The sequence below is a fragment of the Oncorhynchus masou genome, chromosome 14 (genome assembly GCF_036934945.1).
Source record: "Oncorhynchus masou masou isolate Uvic2021 chromosome 14, UVic_Omas_1.1, whole genome shotgun sequence".
NCBI lineage: Eukaryota > Metazoa > Chordata > Actinopteri > Salmoniformes > Salmonidae > Oncorhynchus > Oncorhynchus masou.
The window spans coordinates 7750374-7776139 of NC_088225.1; the positions used below are offsets into that span (position 1 = coordinate 7750374).

Genomic DNA, 25766 nt, shown 5'->3' on the forward strand with positions numbered 1-25766 from the left:
GGAAGCGAACGGAACAAAACTGGGGGGGACCTATCTGAATTTGTCCAATTGAAACTCGTTTTCGTTGCAAAACCTTTTCCTTTGGCTTAAAACGGTTTCTGTTGCGACGAAACGTTTTGAAACAGCGCAATGAATAAATCATTGATGTTGCAGTTTATTGAGAAGGGACAAAGAGGATGTATTCGATATTATCTGTGTCGCTTTTATTAGAACATTAATTAAAACATAGACCCATATCCTCCTTTATTCGAATAACCTACACTGACTGAGTCACCGCCTCTGTGGACTTCGAACTCATATTACACCTGTCTTCACAACAAGGAAGTATTGAGTCCTTCGTTCTTACCTTTTGAAAGGAAGCCATTTCTCATAGCAAGCTCACTGGTAATGGTATTCGATAACATCAGCTAACTCGTCTTTATTTCTATTAATTGTTCCAGTCCAAATGTATTTTTGAGAAAGGGCACGATTTCACCTACCCCGTTCCATTTGAAGTCTATTTCGCTCAATGTGGATATACCAGTAACGTTAGGTCAAGGCCATCGAGTCTACAGACTGCTAAGGTAAACCTCAGTATTTGACCTATGTAGCCTACATATAGCTAAGTAATTACAAATATTTGTTTGGACAAAATGTGTGTAGGCTATGACTTGCCCATGCAACAGGTTTCCCAGACAGATTATTAAGGCCGTGTATGTTTTTCTTTTAAATAATTCACATAGGCCTATCACAGGGATCATCAACTACTGTAGATTCATCCGCGGGACGATTTATTTTCTTGAGCGGGTGGTCATGGGCGGGTGTTGTGCCGAAAGTCTCCCCTCTGCCAGAACACCGGAACATAATTACAAATAATTTGTAGATGGCAAATTGACCGCAAGAAGACTAAAACATAATCATTTCAACCCTTGTCTACATTTGTATACGATCAAATATATCTCTCTATTATGCGTGGGAACATTTTGGAACAGAGTTCCCAAATTAAAATCACTTGGATCTGATCGACAAGTGTTTTATGGTAGTTGTGTACTGTAGTTGTGATCTTATAGTTTTTGTTTTGTTATTAAGAAGTTCGCAGCGCATAGAACCTACGCTTTTTCATAAACCAGCAGCCCTGATTCAGTCATGCAAATGTTTAGGAAATTTAAAATGTTTTCCAATATGTATGTAGCCTAGACAGTGGTGTAACAATACTTTAAAGTGCAATTTAAGTAGTGTACCTTCTGGTTTCCTTAATAGAAGGAATTTGAAATGATTTATACTTTTACTCAAGTAGTATTTTACTGGGTGACTTTTACTTGAGTCATTTTCTATTTAGGTATATTTACTTTGACTCAAGTATGATAATCGCATACGTTTTCCACAACTGAGCCTAGAGCAGGGTTCCCCAACTTGCAACCTGCTGGCCAAATTATTTATTTGGTCCCCCACGATTTCTATCTGTCTACACTGAACAAAAATATAAATGCAACATGCAGCAATTTCAGTTTATATAAGGAAATCAGTCAGTTGAAATAAATTTATTAGACCCTAATCTATTGGTCACAGATACATTTAAAAAGTGGTAGGGGCATGGATCAGAAAACCATGCAGTGTGACACATCTCCTTTGCATAGAGTTGATTGTCGCCTGTGGAATGTTGTCCCACTCCTCTTCAATGGCTGTGCGAAATTGCTGGATATTGGCAGGAACTGGAACACGCTGTCGTGCACATCCATTCAGAGCATCCCAAACATGCTCAATGGGTGACATGTATGGTGAGTATGCAGGCCATAGAAGAACTGGGGACATTTTCAGCTTCCAGAAGTCGTGTACAGATCTTTGCGACATGGGGCCGCGAATTATCATGCTGAAACATGAGGTGATGGCGGTGGATGAATGGCACAACAATGGGCCTGAGGATCTTGTCACGGTATCTCTTTGCATTCAAATTGCCATCAATTAAAATACAATTGTGTTCGTTGCCCGTACCAAAACCCCACTGCCACCATGGGGCACTGTTCATAACATTGACACCAGCAAACCACTCGCCCACACAACGCCATACACGCCGTTTGCCATATGCCCTGTACAGAAACCTGGATTCATCAGTGAAAAGCACACTTCTCCGGCATGCCAGTGGCCATCAAAGGTGAGCATTTGCCAACTGCAGTCAGGTAAAGACTGGTGAGGACGACGAGCATGCAGGTGATCTTCCCTGAGACGGTTTCTGACAGTAGGTGCAGAAATTCTTTAGTTATGTAAACCCAGACGATAAACCCAAAAGTCCAGACCTGAATCCAATCGAGAATCTGTGGAAAGAACTGAAAACTGCTGTTCACAAATGCTCTCCATCCAACCTCACTGAGCTTGAGCTGTTTTGCAAGGAGGAATAGGAATAAATTTCAGTCTCTCGATGTGCAAAACTGATAGAGACATACCCCAAGCGACTTACAGCTGTAATCGCAGCAAAAGGTGGCGCTACAAAGTATTAACTTAAGGGGGCTGAATAATTTTGCACGCCCAATTTTTCAGTTTTTGATTTGTTAAAAAAGTTTGAAATATCCAATAAATGTCGTTCCACTTCATGATTGTGTCCCACTTGTTGTTGATTCTTCACAAAAAAATACAGTTTTATATCTTTATGTTTGAAGCCTGAAATGTGGCAAAAGGTCGCAAAGTTCAAGGGGGCCGAATACTTTCGCAAGGCACTGTATTTGGGGAGTTTCTCCCATTCTTCTCTGCAGATCCTCTCAAGCTCTGTCAGGTTGGATGGGGATGTCGCTGCACAGCTATTTTAAGGTCTCTCCAGAGATGTTAGATGGGGTTCAAGTCTGGGCTCTGGCTGGGCCACTCAAGGATATTTGGAGACTTGTCCCAAAGCCACTCTTGCATTGTCTTGGCTGTGTACTTAGGGTTGTTGTCCTGTAGGAAGGTAAACCTTCACCTCAGTCTGAGGTCCTGAGCGCTCTGGAGCAGATTTTCATCAAGGGTCTCATTGCAATTTGCTCTGTTCATCTTTCCCTCTATCCTGGTGCCAGGTTTGCTCCAGACTTGATGCTTGGCATTCAGGCCAAAGAGTTCAATCTTGGTTTCATCAAACCAGAGAATCTTGTTTCTCGTGGTCTGAGAGTCTTTTGGTGCCTTTTGGCAAACTCCAAGCGGGCTGTCATGTACCTTTTACTGACGAGTTGTTTCGGTCTGGCTACTCTACCATAAAGGCCTGGTTGGTGGAGTGCTGCAGAGATGGTTGTCCTTCTGGAAGGTTCTCCCATCTCCACAGAGGAACTCTGGAGCTCTGTCAGAGTGACCATTTGGTTCTTGGTCACCTCCCTGACCAAGGCCTTTCTCCCCTGATTGCTGCAGAAATATTTTGGTACCCTTCCCTAGATCTGTGCCTCAACACAATCCTGTCTCGGCACTCTACGGAACATTCTTTCGACCTCATGGCTTGGTTATTGCTCTGACATGCACTGTCAACTGTGGGACCTTATATAGACAGGTGTGCCTTTTTTCCCAAATCATGTCCAATCAATTGAATTTACCACAGGTGGACTCCAAGTTGTAGAAACATTTCATGGATGATCAATGGAATCGGGATGCACTTGAGTTCAATTTCTAGTCTCATAGGAAAGAATACTGAATACTCACTTAAATAAGGTATTTCAGTTTTTAATTTAATACATTTGCAAACATTAAAAAAAAGGTTTTTTTCGCTTTGTCCTTATGGGGTTTTGTGTGTAGATTTATTTAATTTATTCCATTTTAGAATACGGCTATAACATAACAAAATGTGGAAAAAGGAGAGGGTCTGAATACTTTGTGTGTGTGTATATATATATATTTAGTTAGTTATATATATGTTGTTTATTTTTTGGGACATATTACTGTAAAAACACCCCGCAAATCAGATCCAAGTGATGTACAGTTGAAGTCGGAAGTTTACATACACCTTAGCCAAATACATTTAAATTGTTTTTCACAATTCCTGACAATTAATCCAAGTGAAAATTCCCTGTCGTAGGTCAGTTAGGATCACCACTTTATTTTAAGAATGTGAAATGTCAGAATCATAGTAGAGAGAATTATTTTATTTTATTTAAGCTTTTATTTCTTTCATCACATTCCTAGTGGGTGAGAAGTTTACATACACTCAGTTAGTATTTGGTAGCATTGCCTTTAAATTGTTTAACTTGGGTCAAATGTTTTGGGTAGCCTTCCATAAGCTTCCCACAGTAAGTTGGGTGAATTTTGGCCCATTCCTCCTGATAGAGCTGGTGTAACTGAGTCGGGTTTGTAGGCCTCCTTGCTCGCACACGCTTTTTCAGTTTTGCCCACAAAGGTTCTATAGGATTGAGGTCAGGGCTTTGTGATGGCCACTCCAATACCTTGATTTTGTTGTCCTTTAGCCATTTTGCCACAACTTTGGAAATATGCTTGGGGTCATTGTCCATTTGGAAGACCCATTTGCGACCAAGCTTTAACTTCCTGACTGATGTCTTGAGATGTTGCTTCAATATATCCACATAATTTCCCCTTCCCCATGATGCCATCTATTTTGTGAAGTGCACCAGTCCCTCCTGCAGCAAAGCACCCCACAACATGATGCCGCCACCCCCGTGCTTCACGGTTGGGATGGTGTTCTTCAGATGGTGTTCTTGCAAGCCTCCCCTTTTTCCCTCCAAACATAACAATGGTCATTATGGCCAAACAGTTCTATTTTTGTTTCATCAGAACAGAGGACAGTTCTCCAAAAAGTACTATCTTTGTCCCCATTTGTAGTTGCAAACCGTGGTCTGGAGTTTTTATGGTGGTTTTGGAGCAGTGGCTTCTTCCTTGCTGAGCGGCCTTTCAGGTTATGTCGATATAGGACTCGTTTTACTGTGGATATAGATACTTTTGTACCTGTTTCCTCCAGCATCTTCACAAGGTCCATTGCTGTTGTTCTGGGCTTGATTTGCACTTTTCGCATCAAAGTATGTTCATCTCTAGGAGACAGAACGCTTCTCCTTCCTGCGTGGTCCAATGGTGTTTATATTTGCGTGCTATTGCTTGTACGGATGAACATGGTTCTTTCAGGCGTTTGGAAAATGCTATCAAGGATGAACCAGACTTGTGGAGGTCTACGATTGTTTTTTCTGAGGTCTTGGCTGATTTCTTTTGATTTTCCCTGATGTCATGCAAAGAGGCACCGAGTTTGAAGTTAGGCCTTGAATTACATCCACAGGTACACCTCCAATTGACCTCCAATCCATAGGTACACCTCCAAAGGATATAAATTAGCCTGTCAGAAGCTTCTAAAGCCATGACATCATTTTCTGGAATTTTCCAAGGCACAGTCAACTTAGTGTATGTAAACTTGACCCACTGGAATTGTGATACTCTGAATTATAAGTGAAATAATCTGTCTGTAAACATTTGTTGGAAAAATTACTTGTGTCATGCACAAAGTAGATGTCCTAACCAACTTGCCAAAACTATTTTTTGTGAACAAGAAATTTGTGGAGTGGTTGAAAAACTAGTTTTAATGACTCCAACCTAAGTGTATGTAAACTTCCGACTTCAACTGTATGTGATCATTTTCAAATGTTAGCAAGGTTTGAAATGATTTATGTTTTAGTCAAATATTGTATCTGTTTGGGCTTCTTGCGGTCAATTTGAAGTCTAGAAATAATTTGTCATTATATTCCGGCCCACTGACTATCCACTCAAGAAAAACGTCCCACTAGTTGTCCATTCCTGGCCTAAAGCTTCCTCATTTACCCAAACAACACTTTTTGTTTCAGATGAACAGCTCAGCAGAGGAGATGGCGATGGACTCGGAAGTCCCCCAAAATGAGTATCTGATACGTTTCGCATCTCCAGTTCTTAACAAGTCAGACATATCCAACATGACAATAATTCAAACAGGGAATGGGACTATTGTGGCACACGACATCTTCTTGAATACGACTGCTGCTCAAGCTCTGTCGGGGATCTTCGTCTGGTCAGCGCTGCTCCTCACTTGCCACCAGGTAGGTTACATTATATCAGTTGTCTGCCTCTGTACTTGTTTTGATGTGAATCTAGAAAACAAAAAGCATGGCTCCAGGCATTGTCAGTATCGCTCAGCTTCTCGGCAAGCAAATGCAAATATGTAATGGGAGCTAGGAAGGTGTTGTGGGCTGTCTACACCTTTACGAGAGGGCAAAGGCTCCAGCCAGACAATACATTTTGTTTTTCACTTCTACATTTGATCCAGTATCTGTTGTTGACCAGACCTACTTTCTCCATCATTGAGAGGCACGACTGAGTGTGAAAGTTAATTGGCTCCTTTCTGTAAAGTGACGGTTTGTACATAGTGTGTCAGTGTTTCTTAATTGTTACTAGGTGATCCATTAGTGTTGCTGTTTGCGGGCGCTTCCGATAACCGTGACTACCACTGATAACGACACAATGCAACCAGAGCCGTCATCGATCAAATGGCTGGGCAGAGCAGTTGTATAACTTTAGCCAAGCATAATAAGGCCTAACCATGATTAAATTCACATTCAGTATAGGCTTACTGAAGGGTGTTTTTTTTCTTCAGTTATTGCTATTTACTCTGTCCATTGCTGTAATTCAGTAGAGACAATGGTGATCCTTATCATCAGACTGGGGTTTCATCAACTCTAGAGAGGGTGTACATTTGAATGGCATGCATTATCAGCAGAGATGTGCAGGTGTTGTCGAGGTCACTTTTCCAGCTTCGCAATAAAAGGAGAGGATCACGTTTTGCGAAGGGCAATCAGCAGAGGCCACCTGTGTTTTATGCTGCTCAGCATTGGGGAGCGAGCCGTCTCTTCTCATATTGTGCTGATGAACCGATAAACCTGAGTGCTGCTGAGAATGGGTCCATCCAACCTTTAGCGGCTGTATAGACAGGAAGCCCCCAGGGAGTCCCACTGTGTTGGCTCTGGTTGGAGATTTAGATGATCACGATATTTCTGGATAGGAATATGATGGTGTTATTGTCCCCAGGGTTCATGTGCTGACCTTTTCTATACGCTGGTTGCAACATTTCTGATACGTTTCACATTATCATCAGCTCATACTTTATTACTGAAAATACGTCAAGCAGAAGTAGGCATACCTTTGGTATAGCGAGGATACCCTTTTTTACTAGATTTAACATGTCTTTATAAAATTGAAGTTGTTCATAAAAGGAGTTATACCATTTTTAAATTAGATTTGTTTTTTTTCACGACACGCAAAAAAAAATGTGTCAATTTGGCATTCTATGGAGTCTTCCGTTCCGTCCATCTGTTTAGTTCTGGAGTAGTTTGTTTTCTCATCCACTCCCCATCGAAGCAGGCCAGCCATTAACATATGTGGCCCGTGAGATAGTTGCAGGGTTGCATGAGGCAAGCATGGAGGGAGATTAAAAACAGCTTCCCGACAGGATTGGTTTTATTTAGTATTCTGGTGTATCATCAGATTTTCCTCCATAAGACTGTCTCTGGAGAGTTCTCCTCCTCTCCCAATCTGCATACTAACACTGTATGCTGGTCGATGCTGACCTTTGATGTCCCAGTCTGCTCACTGTGGTCCAAAGCACCAGGTGTTACAGTGCTATGGAGTGTTACTGATGTTCTCTGACACACTACACTGTTCAGACCTCCCACTTCCCGGGGCAGCTTGTCATGGGAGAGAGAGGAGGGTCATAATATCATACTATAGTCAGTGTGATGTGTGGTCTTCTCATTCTGTCTGGGTGTTCTGTATAGAGCTGTCGTGCTCAGTGCGCGCCCCTCTCACTTTCTCACGGACACTGCTTGGTATAAACGCGAGACACTCCACACACTTTCTCATTCCAACATGGACATTTGGTGTGTCACAGCTGTCAGTGCCATGGGCGGTCTGGGGAGTGTTATGAGCTAGAGTTATACGCCTTATACAGACCAACTGAAATTAGCTGGGCGATGGACTTGGGCTACTGCTCAACTAAGACAGAAGGGTATTGAGTCTGAGTCGGGCTAGAGCAGTCATTACCCAGGGCACAGCTCTTTGTCTGTCTGTCTGCCTGCCTGTCAGCTCATCATTATGGAGCCTGGAGGACCGCGGTCTTTCCACCATCCATTCAGGGGAAATGGAGGACATCAGCCTGCTTCACTTCACTTCTCAGGAGAGCCACATGCATCACGCCCTGGCACTGGCCAGCCTCTAATGTGCCACCTCTAATGGCCATTTAATCATGTTGCATGAGTCTGTGTGAGTGGACCTGAAGTGAAGAAATGCCAGGGTGCACCACTTGAAAAGGATCAAACTGCAATACTCAACTCTGACCATTGCTGGTGTACTGTGCATGATGGATCACTAGATTATGAGCTTTTAGTTTCCTTTGGCATTTGCCCCTGAAAATATGTAGTTGATTATGTGCTTCACAAACTGAATTATGTAATGGATGCTCTGAACTTTCCTTCACCCCATGGCCTTGACTCCAATTCTGAAAAAATGTTGGTTCCTAGAATTGGGAATCATGCCACGCCATTTAGCATTCACATTCTGCATTATGTTTGAAAATGATTCGGTGAAGTTGAAGAGTTCAATCAAATTCAACCGTCTGAGACACACGTTTTGAAGCAGTGCACCCCTCTACTTCTTTCTGTTCTCCCTTCCAAGTGTAAAAAAAAGTCTATGCAACACATCTCTAGGAGAGTTGATCCTATAACTCAGACGTTCACTTTTCAGTCAAGCTTTTGTCTTGATCAGCAGAAATTCATTCCGCTCACCTTGTTACCCCAATTATGCAGTGTTATCTTTCTGGGTTTTCATTTTTACCCTCCTTTATCTTTTTCTTACCTCTCGACCCCAAATCTACAGACACTCTCCTTTTTTATATATATATTTTAGTCAATGCTGTAATGCGGTCCTTCTAAAGCCTGTTGGGCCCTGTGTGATAGCCAAATCGTGCCTCGTGAGGGTTCCAAGGAAGTGCCGTTTATTCATAAGAACCCATCTCTTTGAAGCACTGGCCCCTAAAACTGCTCGTCAGGTTTAGCTCAATTATTCATAATGGTTGGTCTAGGGGCTGAAACTGGGATTTGAATACCTCAATGCATTTTTGCCTAGTAAGTAATCTTGTTTATTTTACTAACTATTTTTGTTTTGATTCTGTGTTTTCAAGATCTACACACACCTGAGGTCCTACACAGTCCCTAACGAGCAGCGCTACATCATTCGCATTCTTTTCATCGTGCCAATCTATGCGTTCGACTCCTGGCTCAGCCTGCTCTTCATCAGCAACGACCAGTACTATGTCTACTTTGACTCCGTCCGAGACTGTTATGAAGGTACAGTAAACCAACCACCCCACCCTTCTCCTCCCCTTCGCTGTTTCCTCATATCTCAGCCAGCACCCTGACAGCGGTTTACTCGATAAGCACCTGTACAGTCGGCAGTAGTCCGACACCGGGCGGGTTCTGTCTGGCCAGTAATGACATTTAGACCGAAGGTAGACCTATTATGAGTTCTGAAAAAACAGACATTTTAGGGCTAGAAGGATTGCAGCTAAAACGGACTGGTGCAACCTGTTTTTCCTCACCTGTCAGTTCTTCCCTATGGGCAGAGAGGCTCTATTGTTCGTGGTGTTCTGTTTCCAGGGCGTGTAGACTTTCAGACCTGTCTTTTTTCCTCTTAGTCTTAGTGGGTTTTGTATTCTATTCTTTGCAAAAGGTGGACAAGGGATGTCCTTTAGTTGAGATCATTCTAAACTAGTTAAGAGTTGTTTTTAAAAATTCAAACACAAAGGAAATGTCAATCTTACTCATAGCTATTCTTCACATTTAAATGATTGATGTCTCATAAATTGTACTCTGAAAATCCTTTCTTTTAATAGTCATTATGTGACCCGAAGCAATAGGAAAAGACTGTACTACTGCAGAATTGTTTAAGTGTAATTTGATATATGGACGAAAACTATTAGTATTTCACATACATTATTGACCAGATGAATTTAGTGTTTGAGACAGCGTCTGAAACCGGGTTAACTGTTGCATTGCATCGAGTCAGCATGGCCAGGGCTAAAGCACTGTGTGAAACTCTGTGCCCCTGATACTTGAGAGTGTAACCTGCATTCGCTTTTTTTTAAACCCCTCCTGAAATAGCATCCAAGGCTTAGGAAGGATTTGGAGGACAGAGAACCATCCTAAACCTCTTAGCGGTGGTGAGAAAACATTGATTGGTGAAAAATACGATTATTTTTAAAGCGAAACCCTCCTCACCAAAATATAATTTCAGTTTCCACAGCTTCTAGATGAGGATGTGAGATCTCTACAGTGCTATCATCACAATCTGGCCCACAATATTACCCGCAGCACAGAATGCTCACAGATTGACAAATTCTTCCAAATCCATGTTTATCATGAATGATTTATATAGACAGAACATGAATATTTACTGAGATTAGCTAGAATCGGTAGCCCTTTACACTCGTACCCGTATACGGGTTGAAATGGCAGATTTGGGCACCAATAAACGGCTAAATTGGAAGGCATTGGCTGTACAGTAACACGCTGTACATGCACTTCTGTGCTTTATGGGTTCTGACTGACAGCACCGCATGTGACATGATGGCACTCCCCTCCCTCCCCCTAATTGGATGACTTTAGCTGTTTTTTTGCTGTTGTCTGAGTGAGGGAAGTGCTGTCAATGAAGAGAACTCTATGTATTTTGAAAGATGGGAAGTTGAGGATTATAATAAATACCGCTTTGGTGTCATACAAGCAAGCCAAACGCCTGCGAGTCCAAATGTGCACTTCGCATTTCCATGTCATAAAACTCATGTCACATACAGTGTCGACGTTTATGATCACCACGTTTAATGTACAGTTACATGATGACATACCCAGGGTTATTGTGAACAGAATGAGCCTATGTTTGTCTACTGTGAAGACAACGCACCTGAATGCGCACGACTCCTTTCTATGTGCCCCAAAATGACCATCCGTTTCCCTGTATTGAAATTGTGACAGCCTGAAACTGTAAGATAGTATTTTAGAATTTAGCTAGTCATGTTGGCAATAGGACCAGCTTTCAAATGATGCCCACCTGACCCAGATTGCGATTTGCAATGGTCTATTTTTAGAATTGCGTAAACGCCAACAGTAATTGAGTGATGGCAGGGTTGTGTTCCAAACAAAACAACTAAAAGTATGCTTGCTCTAATTCCTCAACGGACCAGCTAGGAGAGCGGAAAGCACCTTTACAGTGGAAGACTCTTCTTTGAGTCATAAAAATGCATTGAAATGACTTGTGCACATGTTGGAGAGGTGTGTAGCCACTTGGACCTCTCACTCAAACCCTCGTCTTTTTTTTCTTCCTCATGTTGCTCCTACCCTACATTTTCCAGGAATATTCTCATCATGTTACTGAATGTAATCAAGAGTGTTTTCAGATTTCGGAATCAACAGATGCGGTGAAAAGTACAGTAAATGTAAAATGCACATAAAATCAACAGTGTGATGTTTTGGATTCAGTGTTGTCAGGTGAACTGTTGTTTCCTCACCTTTTGGCGCGATAACTTCCCCTTTATCTCTAAACTGTTCCCTTTTTAATTGCTACCATGGTTATGCATTTCATATTTCCCCTGAAAGAAATGTAGCCCTTTCCATGTAGGCTAATTCCCTCCAGTGTAAAGAGTTAATGGTAAAACAGCCACACCCATTTGTGATATTACAACATCATTGCACGCGCGGTAGAGCACAATGTCTACTGCAAAAATGTTTTACCATGCTGCACGCTGACGCTCCTCAGCTCAGTAACAATAACCACGGTGGTGGGGCGGCCTGTGGTGCTGTTTCCCCCCTGCGGATTCCATCTTCAAACGGACTGACCCGTGACGTCGAATTGTTGTTTTTGAAAATGACCCCCGCTTGCACAACCTCGCGTCCGTGTTGTAAACAACATTCCATCATAATGTACAGGAATGTATGTGGGTGACTTTGTCCCTTCTCTCCATGACAGCATTTGTGATTTACAACTTCCTAAGCCTGTCCTTTGAGTACCTCGGGGGAGAGAGTGCCATCATGTCCGAGATCCGAGGGAAGTCCATTGAGTGAGTGCTCCCAGTCCCATCCCCCATACCATGGTCTCATACTACACGCTATGCAAGTAGCTTTCAAATAACCCACCCAGAATGTTGGGGATTGTCAGTTTGTATTGCAAGCCTTGCAATCACCCAGGGTCAGTCTGTCATTTCCTTTAATTGACTTATTGATCTTGTTTTAAGGTAGTCTGACTTCAAGGATAATGCTGTCTTGTATTTTGGACACTAGAATGATGTCTTTTAAATCTGCTACACATTCACAGCCAGCAAACATTGGTGACCACACATGTTCTATCATTCCCAGGTCGAGCTGTATGTATGGTACCTGCTGCTTAGGTGGAATAAGCTACTCTATTGGCTTTTTACGATTCTGTAAACAGGTGAGTTTCCATCTCCCTCCCTGCTCGGGTGATGAAAGCACTCTGAAAATATGGAAATAGGAAATTGTTATTTTAATGTCACCTCATTTTAACTTTTTTTTTAAACCAAGATCGCTCCTCTATTGCGAAATGACAGCCATTATAATTGTCTGTCCACTTTTTAGAGGATAAGGTTGACTGGTTAAAAAGGAAAATGAAAGCAATCTGAGAACAGGTAAAAGCAGCTCTGTAATAAGCACAGAGAAATAACATGAGCTGTCAGCTTGAGACTGTCCCCATAGTGTCTTGGGGATGCAGTCTGTGCTCTGAGACTTACCCTGATGGCAATTGGATCTGAAAGGTATGTCCTCTGAACAGTGAATAGACGTCGAGAAAAGGGAGCTGATTAACACTCTGCATGTTCTGGCTGGACCCCTATGTTGGCTGGTTTCAAAGCACAACCTTGCTGTTCTCTTCCCTCTGGTAGCAGAGTTGAAAGGGATATAAATATATCTGCTCTGGCTCTGTGAGATGACAAGTTGGAGGGAATGGGATCAATAACTGCATTTTAGAGATTACTCTGGGTTTCAAGAGGAGGACTTCTAATCCAAAAGCACCAGCCTGTCCAAAAGTTGCTATATCATTTCCCATTTAAAGGTTTGCAGGTAGCCCCAGTAAGGAAAACTACTGACCCTTGAAACTCAATAACATATCCCTTAGTGTACTTTAACATTTCTTCAGACAGTACATTGTTTTGGTATAATGTCAATACATGTTTTTTTATTTGTTTATTTCACCTTTTATTTAACCATGTAGGCAAGTTGAGAACAAGTCCTCATTTACAATTACGACCTGGCCAAGATAAAGCAAAGCAGTTTGACACATACAACAACACAGAGTTACACATGGAGTAAAACAAACATACTATAGAAAAATAGGTCTATATACAATGTGAGCAAATGAGGTGAGATAATGGAGGTAAAGGCGAAAGGAAAAAAAGGCCATTTGTGGCGAAGTAAATACAATATAGCAAGTAAAACACTGGAATGGTAAATTTGCAAGTGGAAGAATGTGCAAGGTAGAGATAGAAATAATGGGGTGCAAAATAAATAAGTACAGTAGGGGGAGAGGTAGTTGTTTGGGCTAAATTATAGATGAGCTATGTACAGGTGCAGTAATCTGTGAGCTGCTCTGACAGCTGGTGCTTAAAGCTAGTGAGGGAGATACAGTGGGGCAAAAAAGTATTTAGTCAGCCACCGATTGTGCAAGTTCTCCCACTTAAAAAGATGAGAGAGGCCTGTAATTTTCATCATATGTACACTTCAACTATGACAGACAAAATGAGAAAAAAATTGTAGGATTTGTAATAAATTTATTTGCAAATTATGGTGGAAAATAAGTATTTGGTCAATAACAAAAGTTTCTCAATACTTTGTTATATACCCTTTGTTGGCAATGGCAGAGGTCAAATGTTTTCTGTAAGTCTTCACAAGTTTTTCACACACTGTTGCTGGTATTTTGGCCCATTCCTCCATGCAGATCTCCTCTAGAGCAGTGATGTTTTGGGGCTGTTGCTTGGCAACACGGACTTTCAACTCCCTCCAAAGATTTTCCATGGGGTTGAGTCCTGGAGACTGGCTAGGCCACTCCAGGACCTTGAAATGCTTCTTACGAAGCCACTCCTTCATTGCCCGGGCTTACCGTTCTTGTGATCATTTTGACCCCACGGGGTGAGATCTTGCATGGAGCCCCAGATCAAGGGAGATTACCAGTGGTCTTGTATGTCTTCCATTTCCTAATAATTGCTCCCACAGTTGTTTTCTTCAAACCAAGCTGCTTGCAGATTCAGTCTTCCCAGCCTGGTGCAGGTCTACAATTTTGTTTCTGGTGTCCTTTGACAGCTCTTTGGTCTTGGCCATAGTGGAGTTTGGAGTGTGACTGTTTGAGGTTGTGGACAGGTGTCTTTTATACTGATAACAAGTTCAAACAGGTGCCATTAATACAGGTAACGAGTGGAGGACAGAGGAGCATTTTAAAGAAGTTGTTACAGGTCTGTGAGAGCCAGAAATCTTGCTTGTTTGTAGGTGACCAAATATGTATTTTCCACCATAATTTGCAAATAAATTCATAAAAAATCCTACAATGTGATTTTCTGGAATATTTTTTTCTCATTTTGTCTGTCATAGTTGAATTGTACCTATGATGAAAATTACAGGCCTCTCTCATCTTTTTAAGTGGGAGAACTTGCACAATTGGTGGCTGACTAAATACTTGTTTGCCCCACTAAGTGTTTCCAGTTTAAGAGATTTTTGTAGTTCGTTCCAGTCATTGGCAGCAGAGAACTGGAAGGAGAGGTGGCCAAAGGAAGAATTGGTTTTGGGGGTGACCAGAGAGATATACCTGCTGGAGCGCATGCTACAGATGGCTGCTGCTATGGTGACCAGCGAGCTGAGATAAGGGGGACTTTGCCTAGCAGGTTCTTGGAGCCCGTGGGTTTGGCGACGAGTATGAAGCGAGGGCCAGCCAACGAGAGCGTACAGGTCGCAGTGGTGGGTAGTATATGGGGCTTTGGTGACAAAACGGATGGCACTGCGATAGACTGCATCCAATTTATTGAGGAGGGTATTGGAGGCTATTTTGTAAATGACATCACCGAAGTCGAGGATCGGTAGGATTGTATGTTTGGCAGCATGAGTGAAAGATGCTTTGTTGCGATACAGGAAGCCAATTCTAGATTTAACTTTGGATTGGAGATGTTTGATGTGAGTCTGGAAGGAGAGTTTACAGTCTAACCAGACACCTAGGTATTTGTAGTTGTCCACATATTCTAAGTCAGAACCGTCCAGAGTAGTGATGTTGCACGGGCGGGCAGGTGCAGGCAGCGATCTGTTGAAGAGCATGCATTTAGTTTTACTTGTATTTAAGAGCAATTGGAGGCCACGGAAGGAGAGTTGTTTGGCATTGAAGCTCGCCTGGAGGGTTGTTAACACAGTGTCCAAAGAAGGGCCAGAAGTATACAGAATGGTGTCGTCTGCGTAGAGGTGGATCAGAGACTCACCAGCAGCAAGAGCGACATCATTGATGTATACAGAGAAGAGAGTCGGTCCAAGAATTTAACCCTGTGGCACCCCCATAGACTGTCAGAGGCCCAGACAACATGCCCTCCGAATTGACACAATGAACTCTATCAGAGAAGTAGTTGGTGAACCAGGCGAGGCAATCATTTGAGAAACCAAGGCTATCGAGTCTACCGATGAGGATGTGGTGATTGACAGAGTCGAAAGCCTTGGCCAGGTCAATGAATACGGCTAGGACCTTGAGCGTTGCTGAGGTGTACCCATGACCAGCTCTGAAACCAGATTGCATAGCGGAGAAGGTATGCTGGGATTCAAAATGGTCGGTGATCTGTTTGTTAACTTGGCTTTCGAGGACCTTAGAAAGGCAGGGTAGGATAGATATAGGTCTGTAGCAGTTTGGGTCAAGAGTGCCTCCCCCCTCTGAAGAGGGGGATGACCGCAGATGCTTTCCAATCTTTGGGAATCTCAGACGACACAAGAGGTTGAACAGGCTAGTAATAGGGTTGCAACAATTTTGGCAGATCAATTTTAGAGAGGGTCCAGATTGTCTAGCCCGGCTGATTTGTAGGGGCCAGATTTTGCAGCTCTTTCAGAACATCAGCTGACTGGATTTGGGAGAAGGATAAATGGGGAAGGCTTGGGCGAGTTGCTGTGGGGGGGTACAGTGCTGTTGACCGGGGTAGCCAGGTGGAAAGCATGGCCAGCTGTAGAAAAATGCTTATGAAAATCTCAATTATAGTGGGTGGTGACAGTGTTTCCTATCCTCAGTGCAGTGGGCAGCTGGGAGGAGGTGTTCTTATTCTCCATGGACTTAACAGTGTCCCAGAACTTTTTTGAGTTTGTGTTGCAGGAAGCAAATTTCTGCTTGAAAAAGCTTGCCTTGGCTTTTCTTACTGCCTGTGTATATTGTCTTTCTAACTTCCCTGAAAAGTTGCATATCACAGGGGCTGTTCGATGCTAATGCTGAACGCCATAGGATGTTTTTGTTGGTTAAGGGCAGTTAGGTCTGGAGAGAACCAAGGGCTATATCTGTTCCTGGTTCTAAATTTCTTGAATGGGGCATGCTTATTTAAGATAGTGAGGAAGGCTTTTTTTTAAATAACCAGGCATCCTCTACTGATGGGATGAGGTCAATATCCTTCCAGGATACCCCGGCCAGGTCGATTAGAAAGGCCTGCTTGCTGAAGTGTTTCAGGGAGCGTTTGACAGTGATGAGTGGAGGTTGTTTGACCGCTGACCCATTACGGATGCAGGCAATGAGGCAGTGATCACTGAGATCTTGGTTGAAAACAGCAGAGGTGTGTTTAGAGGGCATGTTGGTTAGGATGATATCTATGAGGGTGCCCGTGTTTAAGGCTTTGGGGAGGTACCTGGTAGGATCATTCATAATTTCTGTGAGATTGAGGGCATCAAGCTTAGATTGTAGGATGGCTGGGGTGTTAAGCATGTTCCAGTTTAGGTCGCCTAGCAGCACGAGCATATACATATTTTGCATATATATATATATATATATATATATATATATATTTATATATATGCATATTTTGCACATGCATAAGCAGCACATGGATATTTGAGATATTTTTAACATAGTATATTAACAAAATACATTGCAAATTGATAGACACACAATTTCCACAAAATGTTAATTAATTTCATAGATTACTCAGTGTTTGAAGATGTACAGTTGGCTATCTTTCAAACCCAATAACCAGCATGAAGTAGCTGACACCTGCATTGTTCCTTGTTTTGTGTCTGTGTTCAATGCATGTCCCATCCTGTATTGATGTCATGCAGGCCACTCTTCAGTTCTGTGTCGTCAAACCCATCATGGCCATCATCACCATCCTCCTGCAGGCCTTTGGCAAATACCATGATGGAGACTTTAAGTGAGCACAACCTTTTCATTCCATTTCACCCATTCAACTTCCCTTCGCATGCTCGCACTACTCATTGTGTGGTTTTGCTGTTTACATTTCACATGAAAGTATTAGACATTGATATTTACAATACGAGTATTGAGTAATACACACATTTGGATGGAAATTCACAAAGTGAATGTACATAGATCCCCACTAACATGTCTGTATTGATCCTGTTCCCTTCTGCAGTGTGAATGGAGGATACCTCTACATCACCATCATCTACAACATCTCTGTCAGCCTGGCCCTGTACGCTCTCTTCCTCTTCTTCTTCGCTACCAGTGACCTGCTGAGGCCTTATGAACCTGTGCTCAAATTCCTGACCATCAAATCTGTCATCTTCCTGTCCTTCTGGCAGGGTGCGTTGGTCCCTTGACTTAATATCAACAGATTCAAACCCTGATGGGGTTGGAAAAGTCTACAAAATACATTGTAATTGATACATTAGACTGGAGTAGCACATGCAGGTGTTGTCTTTTGTCGTTTAGGTATGGTGCTGGCCATCCTGGAGCGCTGTGGGGTCATCCCTAACGCCCTGTTTATCGACGGCCAGGAGGTGGGGGCCGGCACTGTAGCAGCAGGCTGGCAGAACTTCATCACCTGCATCGAGATGTTCTTCGCTGCTATCGCCCTGCGCTACGCCTTCACCTGCACCGTGTACCAGGAGAAGGAGAACGAACTGCCAGGGACACACGGTAACTGCACTTCTACACCATAGAGAGGGGAGGTACAGTTGAAGTTGGACATTTACATGCACTTAGGTTGGAGTCATTAAAACTAGTTTTTCAACCACTCCACAAATTTCTTGTTAACAAACTATAGATTTGGCAAATTGGTTAGGACATCTACTTTGTGCATGACACAAGTAATTTTTCCAACAATTGTTTACAGACAGATTATTTCACTTCTAATATACTGTATCAATTCCAGTGGGTCAGAAGTTGTCGTGGTAATTTCCTGTATTACTAAGTGGAAGGAGAGTTTACAAACCACACACAAGTCAGAGTTATACTTTAAACTCCATCTTTTAATAATATGAGCTTCACCATAGCCCTTTGACTCTCAGATCAATTCAGTGTCTATAAATGAATTCTGAGAGTGCTTACAAAATGGCAACTGAGATCTTTTGTAGCAAAGATCCACCCCTCCCAACTTGCAATGACGAACCACAGGTCTTAGGAAAACTGCACAAAGGAAGACTTTTACTTGAGAGAGGAGTATCCCATAGCCAGACAGCATTAGCTATAAATTATCGTTCAGCTTGGTCTCCTAAACGAAGTTCTTATCTCGTTCTTGGTACAACATACTACCAAAACATTACCTCATCCAATGGCATATATCAATTGTCAATTCTAGATACTCCCATCTCAAATGCAACCCCTCCTGGACAAGCTCACGGAGAGGAGAGTGAGCCTGTAGGTCAAGATAAGGGCAACATCAGAGGGGACATACAATGGTTCCAGACACGGCCATACTCTTCCCCCAAATGGGAAAAGTAGGGAGTGACTAGCACACAGACATTGTGGAGCCAAGAGATCATTGGTTCCCCCTCAATTATCCCTTCACATGGTTTAAAAGATACGTTCACATATGAAGACAAGCCCGACCTCTCCCCTCTTTGGGCCCCAAGTGACTTTCCCACATAAGCATATTTATGAAAGTAGATAAAACATCTTATTTATCAATGTTACCTAACTAATTCTGATTCTGCCACGACAAAGTTTACATGCACTAAGTTGACTGTGCTTTAAACAGCTTGAAAAATTCCAGAAAATGATGTCATGGCTTTAGAAGCTTCTGATAGGCTAATTGGCATAATTTGAGTCAATTGGAGGTGTACCTGTATTTTAAGGCCTACCTTCAAACTCAGTGCCTCTTTGCATGATATCATGAGAAAATCAAAAGAAATCAGCCAAGACCTCAGAAAATAAATTGTAGACCTCCACAAGTCTGGTTCATCCTTGAGAGCAATTTCCAAATGTCTGAAGGTACCACTTTCATATGTACAAGCAATAGTATTGAAGTATAAACACCATGGGACCATGCAGCTGTCCTACCTCTCAGGAAGGAGACGCGTTCTGTCTCCTAGAGATGAACAAACTTTGGTGCGAAAAGTGCAAATCAATCCCAGAACAACAGTAAAGGACATTGTTTAGATGCTGGAGGAAATGGGTACAAAAGTATCTATATCCACAGTAAAACGAGTCCTATATCAAAATAACCGGAAAGGCCGCTCAGCAAGGAAGAAGCCACTGCTCCAAAACCACCATAAAAAAGCCATACGGTTTGCAATTGCACATGGAGACAAAGATAGTAGACTTCCGACTTCAACTGTATCTGTTGGAGCTGATGAAATGGTCATTAGAAGGGCTGGGAATTGCCAGATATGATATTATCAACCTACTTGGGTGCCGATACTATATGCATTGCAATTCTCACGATTCTGTATGTATTGCGACGCTATACTGTGATTTCTTCGCAATTCGATGTTCCAAACATATGGCTCACGCTGTCTGCTGCAGAATTTCCCTTAAGTATTCAATTAGGTTGTGATATAGTGACCCCACACACTTTAAAACCCTTTATGCTCAATTGAGACCCCTTTTTTCAAAGTCACCAAGCCATGGTAGACAAAATAATGGGATGATAATTAATAAGTTATCTCAGGAACCACACCTGTGTGGAAGCAACTGCTTTCAATATACTTTGTATCCCCCATTTACTCAAGTGTTTTCTGTATTTTAGAAGTTACCTGTAGGTGACATTGCAGTTTTCAGTCCCATTCCCTGGCTGTAAACAGGGAATGGGGAAACACATCAGAGAGAAGTGGCCAGAGTGAACAGTGTGAACCAGGCAGGCCTGAGGTCAGCAGAGGAATGGTCTTCAGGGTGTTCATCATTACTCACTGCTCACAGGAAAGTTGCTAGCCCAGCACACTATAGAAAGAGCATTTCATAGCCTCGATACGCTTAATCGCAGGAACTAGCGGTACCACTCTGACGTCAATACCTTTCACATGAGCAGAAGACAAATGGAGACCAAGGGAAAAGCCTTCTGCGGAGATATCAATCATCTCACCTTGTTCCCTCCTGCAACAGCAGTCATGCTGAGGCCTTGGGCAATAGGAGACAAATGTGCAGAAAGAAAAGGAATTGCTAAATGCTGATTAAGTGTGAAATGTTTCCATGTCCATTACATTTGACCGGTAAAAGTATTATTTTTCCATCTTGCCAAGTGATCAAAATGAATTGAGGATTTCTCCCATGTTCGGCATTCATGCTCGTGCACAAAATGTATTATTCATTTGCTATAGTTGATATTAATTTTAAAAACGAATGATAACATAGCTGCCGAAAGTTAAGCAGCAAATTTGATTGTGGTATAAACTTGTAAATGTAATGCAGCTGAAGCCAGATTATTCTCTGAGGAGTTTCCAAAAGTATGGGTTTGAAAGTACATTTTCCCTCTCAAAGGGATGCATGGTGTTGGGGCTACATTTTGTATATGCCCCACGGAGTTGTTCTTTCTTACCAAAGCACCAATTCAAAGGTCATAATTCAGTGCTATAGTATGTGACTGGACTGCATAAACATTACCTGAACCAGAAGGATTCCCATTAAGACTAGTTTAGCCTTTTGATATAGCTGCTGAGAGTTGTAGAGTTGTAGAGTCACAGCCCCGTCCAACCCTCACTGGGCTGGGAAGTGTCAGTGGGAAGTGTCAGAAGGTCATCCATGTGTGAAGGTGTTTTCAGTGTCTGTGGAGGTTTGGGAGGCTTATATACCTCCAGGCTGTCCTCCTCCAACCTTGACTGAGGCCAGCCATAGCCCTTGTTGCAAAACAGGCCAGCTGTGAGGAGAAGCTCAGGAGAGCATGCCTAACCGCGACTCTGACCCTGAAGCACAGCGGAACCCTCCGCCGTGCCGCCTTCCCTCCAGAGACCTGGCCTAGACTGTACTGTCCCTGACCCTGAAACAGAAGGCTGCGTTGGTTCTGTCTGCACCGGACCGCTCCCAGGACGTTGGATGAGACACCCTGGTATTATAGGGTCAAGTATCAGCCTGGCCCACAGCTGGAGGAGCTCAGCCGGGGAAGTGGCTGGGAAGGTAGACGGAGGAGAGGAAGCATCTTCCTCACTCCCACTGAATCGCTGCAGACTCCCTGTCATCTCTCTAGGCTCTCATCCATCAACACTGAGAATAGAGGAACACTAACAAGAGGTCCTCATGTGGTGGAACACTGGGCACAAGGACTGAGCACAGACTTAAAACCAATGAATTTGCGTTAGTGAGATTCGTATTGACTGTAATTCTGGACTAGGGAGTTTTTCCTAATGAGTCTGTTAGCACCTTGTCTTCAAAAACGGATGAATTTAGTTTTCATAAGCGTAACTACTCCAGTATTTCTCATGTTGTATCTTGTATTTTCTGTGGTTTGATATTCAGATCAAAGTTATGTCCTTTAAACAAGTGAAATGACCATGTCAAAATGTGTCTGTTGTGTTCTTCTAGACAACATCGCCCCCATGCAGAGCATCTCCAGTGGTCTGAAGGAGACGATGAACCCTGGGGACATGGTACAGGATGCCATCCACAACTTCTCCCCAGCCTACCAGCAGTACACCCAGCAGTCCACCCAGGAGGTGGTACAGCCCAGCCAGAACAACGGCAAGGCAGGCACAGGCGGCAGCAGCAAGAGCTCCAAGAAATCTGACAAAGTCCTGCTGATTATCTCTGATGACGAATTCTAAGGAGTCGCCCACCCCCACGAGTATCCATGTCTTTGTTTCCTCACCACACCCAGGACAATGCTGGCACCGCATATCCCACTGTCAGACTTGGCATCTGTCCATGTGGTTCATTTTCATCTTCTTTCATTTCCTTTTTTAAGATGAACTCTTTACTTTAGTCCTGGTTTTAAAGTAACTGTCCAGTGTTTCCAGATTTCTATGAAATATGATCTATATATAATTAATGACAACATTTGTGAAAGTTTTCCTTCCAAAAATGTTTAATTATGCAGTTTTTATGTGTTGGAATGGTGTCAGCGTACACCAACAATAGAATGGTGAGGTAAAAATATTAATGCGAGTCGATTGGCCAGCTGAGGAGGATGACATCATCATCTATGAGGAAATGGCAAGCATGTTTTAAGTGGTCTGTTTGAAATACAAGTTTGAAGTGTTTTTCTCCAATTGATGCTTTCATCAGAACATTATTTGGGTACAAGTTAACAGATTATGAACTTTTAAAAGTTAGATTTTCACTGGACAGTTCATTTAATGAGTAATTCCTGCAGGTAAGATCAAGAAGGGGACAGAATGAAGATTTGAATAATCTTATGTGATGAGATGATTTTTGTTTCTGCCTTGCTAATCATGATACGATGGGAAAAAGCCTGTCTGCTGAACCGTTTCAGGCAGGTAGTGATGCAATTTTTATTTTGGTCATTTTCCAGATCCTGATTCGGTCTCTATCGTAGCAGTGACTGAGCTCTTCTCTGGCCGCTGAAGTATGTTCCCCACTCTCTCTGATTCATGTTTCAAGTTTCATGATTCAAGTTTCAAATAGAAGCTGATTAATGTACGACTTCAGGAGGGAACCCAGGAATCGTGCCCGTCATGGCTGGCTCTGACACTTCAAGGTCCATCTCTTGCATTTGCGTGTTTGAAGTATTTGCTCAGCAGTCCTCTGTTGGGTCTCCCGAGGAACTGAATTCTTTTTTCAAAGACACAACTGACTTTGGAGCAGGAACTTCAAACTCTAGACTTTGGCGCTTTGAAATCCTTTGTATCTAACATGCCACAGACAAATTGGAGGATAAGGTTGACTCCCACCAATTTGGAGGGTTGTGGTGTTGTCTAATTTTCTCAGCATGGATTAGAGTGTATAATTCAGCAGAGCTCTACAATGTTAACCCCCCCAAAAAACATTTGCAGTATTGTAAATGGTTTGAGTAGAACCTTTATTAGTTTCTGAGGTTCGTATTATTGTTCCTTTCAACTCACTGAAGACAACATTTGTACAGCAATTGTTTGATTGGTTTAAATGTTGAATTATGTAGTGTAATTTGGTCTCAATGTTCTAAATTTTAAGACGTGTCTGCTGTTATGTTTAGCTTAATGACAAAGTTTGATAAGTTGAAATATTGTAAATAAGCTATGTAGTATTAACAATGTGTTTTCAGTGATTTCTGCAGATCAGTTTGATATTTAAGTTGGTTACATGTCATTAGAAAATATATAAAATATTTTGTTTCTGTTTGTGACAAATTGTGATAGAGGGACACCATCTACCCTATCATTTTGAACTGCATTTAAGCCAGGGAAATTAAGTGCTGTGTAATCACTCTTTTTTATACCATCATGTGCCAATTATTGCTGCCTTTACTAGGAAAGCAGAAACAGATGTAGAGCTGGGTATAATGTGATCACTGAGATGTAGTGTAACTATAGTGTCTATTACTGAATTCTGGTTTATTTGGTTGCTTGTCACATTTTGCACTCATGTAAAATAAACGATGAAAGATATGTTTCGGGACTTTGGCCTCTACGTAAGTATTTTTTAAACCTCCCGTTTTGGGCTGGATGTGTCAATGTGTAGTTCATATATGCAAGAAAAAGGGAATGTCCGCAACTCGGGTCAATCTGACGAAGATCCAACTCTGATTGAAACTTTGTCTTTATTGCGCATCTGATTAAATCACCATGGGAGCATACCAGAGTTGCACACATTCCTTTTTGTCTTTGATATGTTCTTCTGTCCTGTACCTGATAAGTTGGATGTGCATATATACACTGCTCAAAAAATAAAGGGAACACTTAAACAACACAATGTAACTCCAAGTCAATCACACTTCTGTGAAATCAAACTGTCCACTTAGGAAGCAACACTGATTGACAAATTGCACGTGCTGTTGTGCAAATGGAATAGACAACAGCTGGAAATTATAGGCAATTAGCAAGACACCCCCAATAAAGGAGTGGTTCTGCAGGTGATAACTACAGACCACTTCTCAGTTCCTATGCTTCCTGGGTGATGTTTTGGTCAATTTTGAATGCTGGTGGTGTTTTCTCTCTAGTGGGAGCATGAGACGGAGTCTACAACCCACAGAAGTGGCTCAGGTAGTGCAGCTCATCCAGGATGGAACATCAATGCAAGCTGTGGCAAGAAGGTTTGCTGTGTCTGTCAGCGTAGTGTCCAGAGCACGGAGGCGCTACCAGGAGACAGGCCAGTACATCAAGAGACGTGGAGGAGGCCATAGGACCAGCAACAACCCAGCAGCAGTACCGCTACCTCTGCCTTAGTGCAAGGAGGAGCAGGAGGAGCACTGCCAGAGCCCTGCAAAATGACCTCCAGCAGGCCACAAATGTGCATGTATCTGTATCAAACGGTCAGAAACAGACTCCATGAGGTGGTATGAGGGCCGACGTCCACAGGTGGGGGTTGTGCTTACAGCACAAGATTGGCAAATTCGCTCCTGGCGCCCTGTGCTCTTCACAGATGAAAGCAGGTTCACACTGAGCACATGGGACAGACGTGACAGAGTCTGGAGATGCCGTGGAGAACGTTCTGCTGCCTGCAACATCCTCCAGCATGACCGGTTTGGTGGTGGGTCAGTCATGGTGTGGGGTGGCATTTCTTTGGGGGGGCCGCACAGCCCTCCATGTGCTCGCCAGAGGTAGCCTGACTGCCATTAGGTACCGAGATGAGATCCTCAGACCCCTTGTGAGACCATATGCTGGTGCGGTTGGCCCTGGGTTCCTCCTAATGCAAGACAATGCTAGACCTCATGTGGCTGGATTGTGTCAGCAGTTCCTGCAAGAGGAAGGCATTGATGCTATGGACTGGCCCGCCCGTTCCCCAGATCTGAATCCAATTGAGCACATCTGGGACATCATGTTTCGCTCCATTCACCAACGCCACGTTGCACCACAGACTGTCCAGGAGTTGGCGGATGCTTTAGTCCAGGTCTGGGAGGAGATCCCTCAGGAGACCATCTGCCACCTCATCAGGAGCATGCCCGGGCATTGTAGGGAGGTCATACAGGCCCGTGGAGGCCACACACACTACTGAGCCTCATTTTGATTTGTTTTAAGGACATTACATCAAAGTTGGATCAGCCTGTAGTGTGGTTTTCCACTTTAATTTTGAGTGTGACTCCAAATCCAGACCTTCATGGGTTGATAAATTCTCCTTCAAACTCAGTGCCTCTTTGCTTGACATCATGGGAAAATCAAAAGAAATCAGCCAAGACCTCAGAAAAAAATTTTGTAGACCTCCACAAGTCTGGTTCATCCTCGGTAGCAATTTCCAAACACCTGAAAGAACCACGTTCATCTGTACAAGCAATAGTATGCAAGTAT

At 42.8% G+C, this 25766-nt stretch overlaps 1 protein-coding gene across 1 annotated transcript; it reads left to right on the forward strand.

Annotated features, from left to right (window-relative positions):
• Window positions 1-75: 75 nt before the first annotated feature.
• LOC135554083 (transmembrane protein 184B-like) lies at window positions 76-23940 on the forward strand. The gene is made up of 9 exons (XM_064986126.1): window positions 76-563; window positions 5766-5993; window positions 9125-9290; window positions 11962-12052; window positions 12348-12423; window positions 17277-17368; window positions 17591-17760; window positions 17890-18096; window positions 21913-23940. Exons 2-9 carry the CDS (start codon window positions 5766-5768, stop codon window positions 22149-22151), a joined length of 1269 nt encoding a protein of 422 aa, XP_064842198.1. The 5' UTR covers window positions 76-563; the 3' UTR covers window positions 22152-23940.
• Window positions 23941-25766: the final 1826 nt, after the last annotated feature.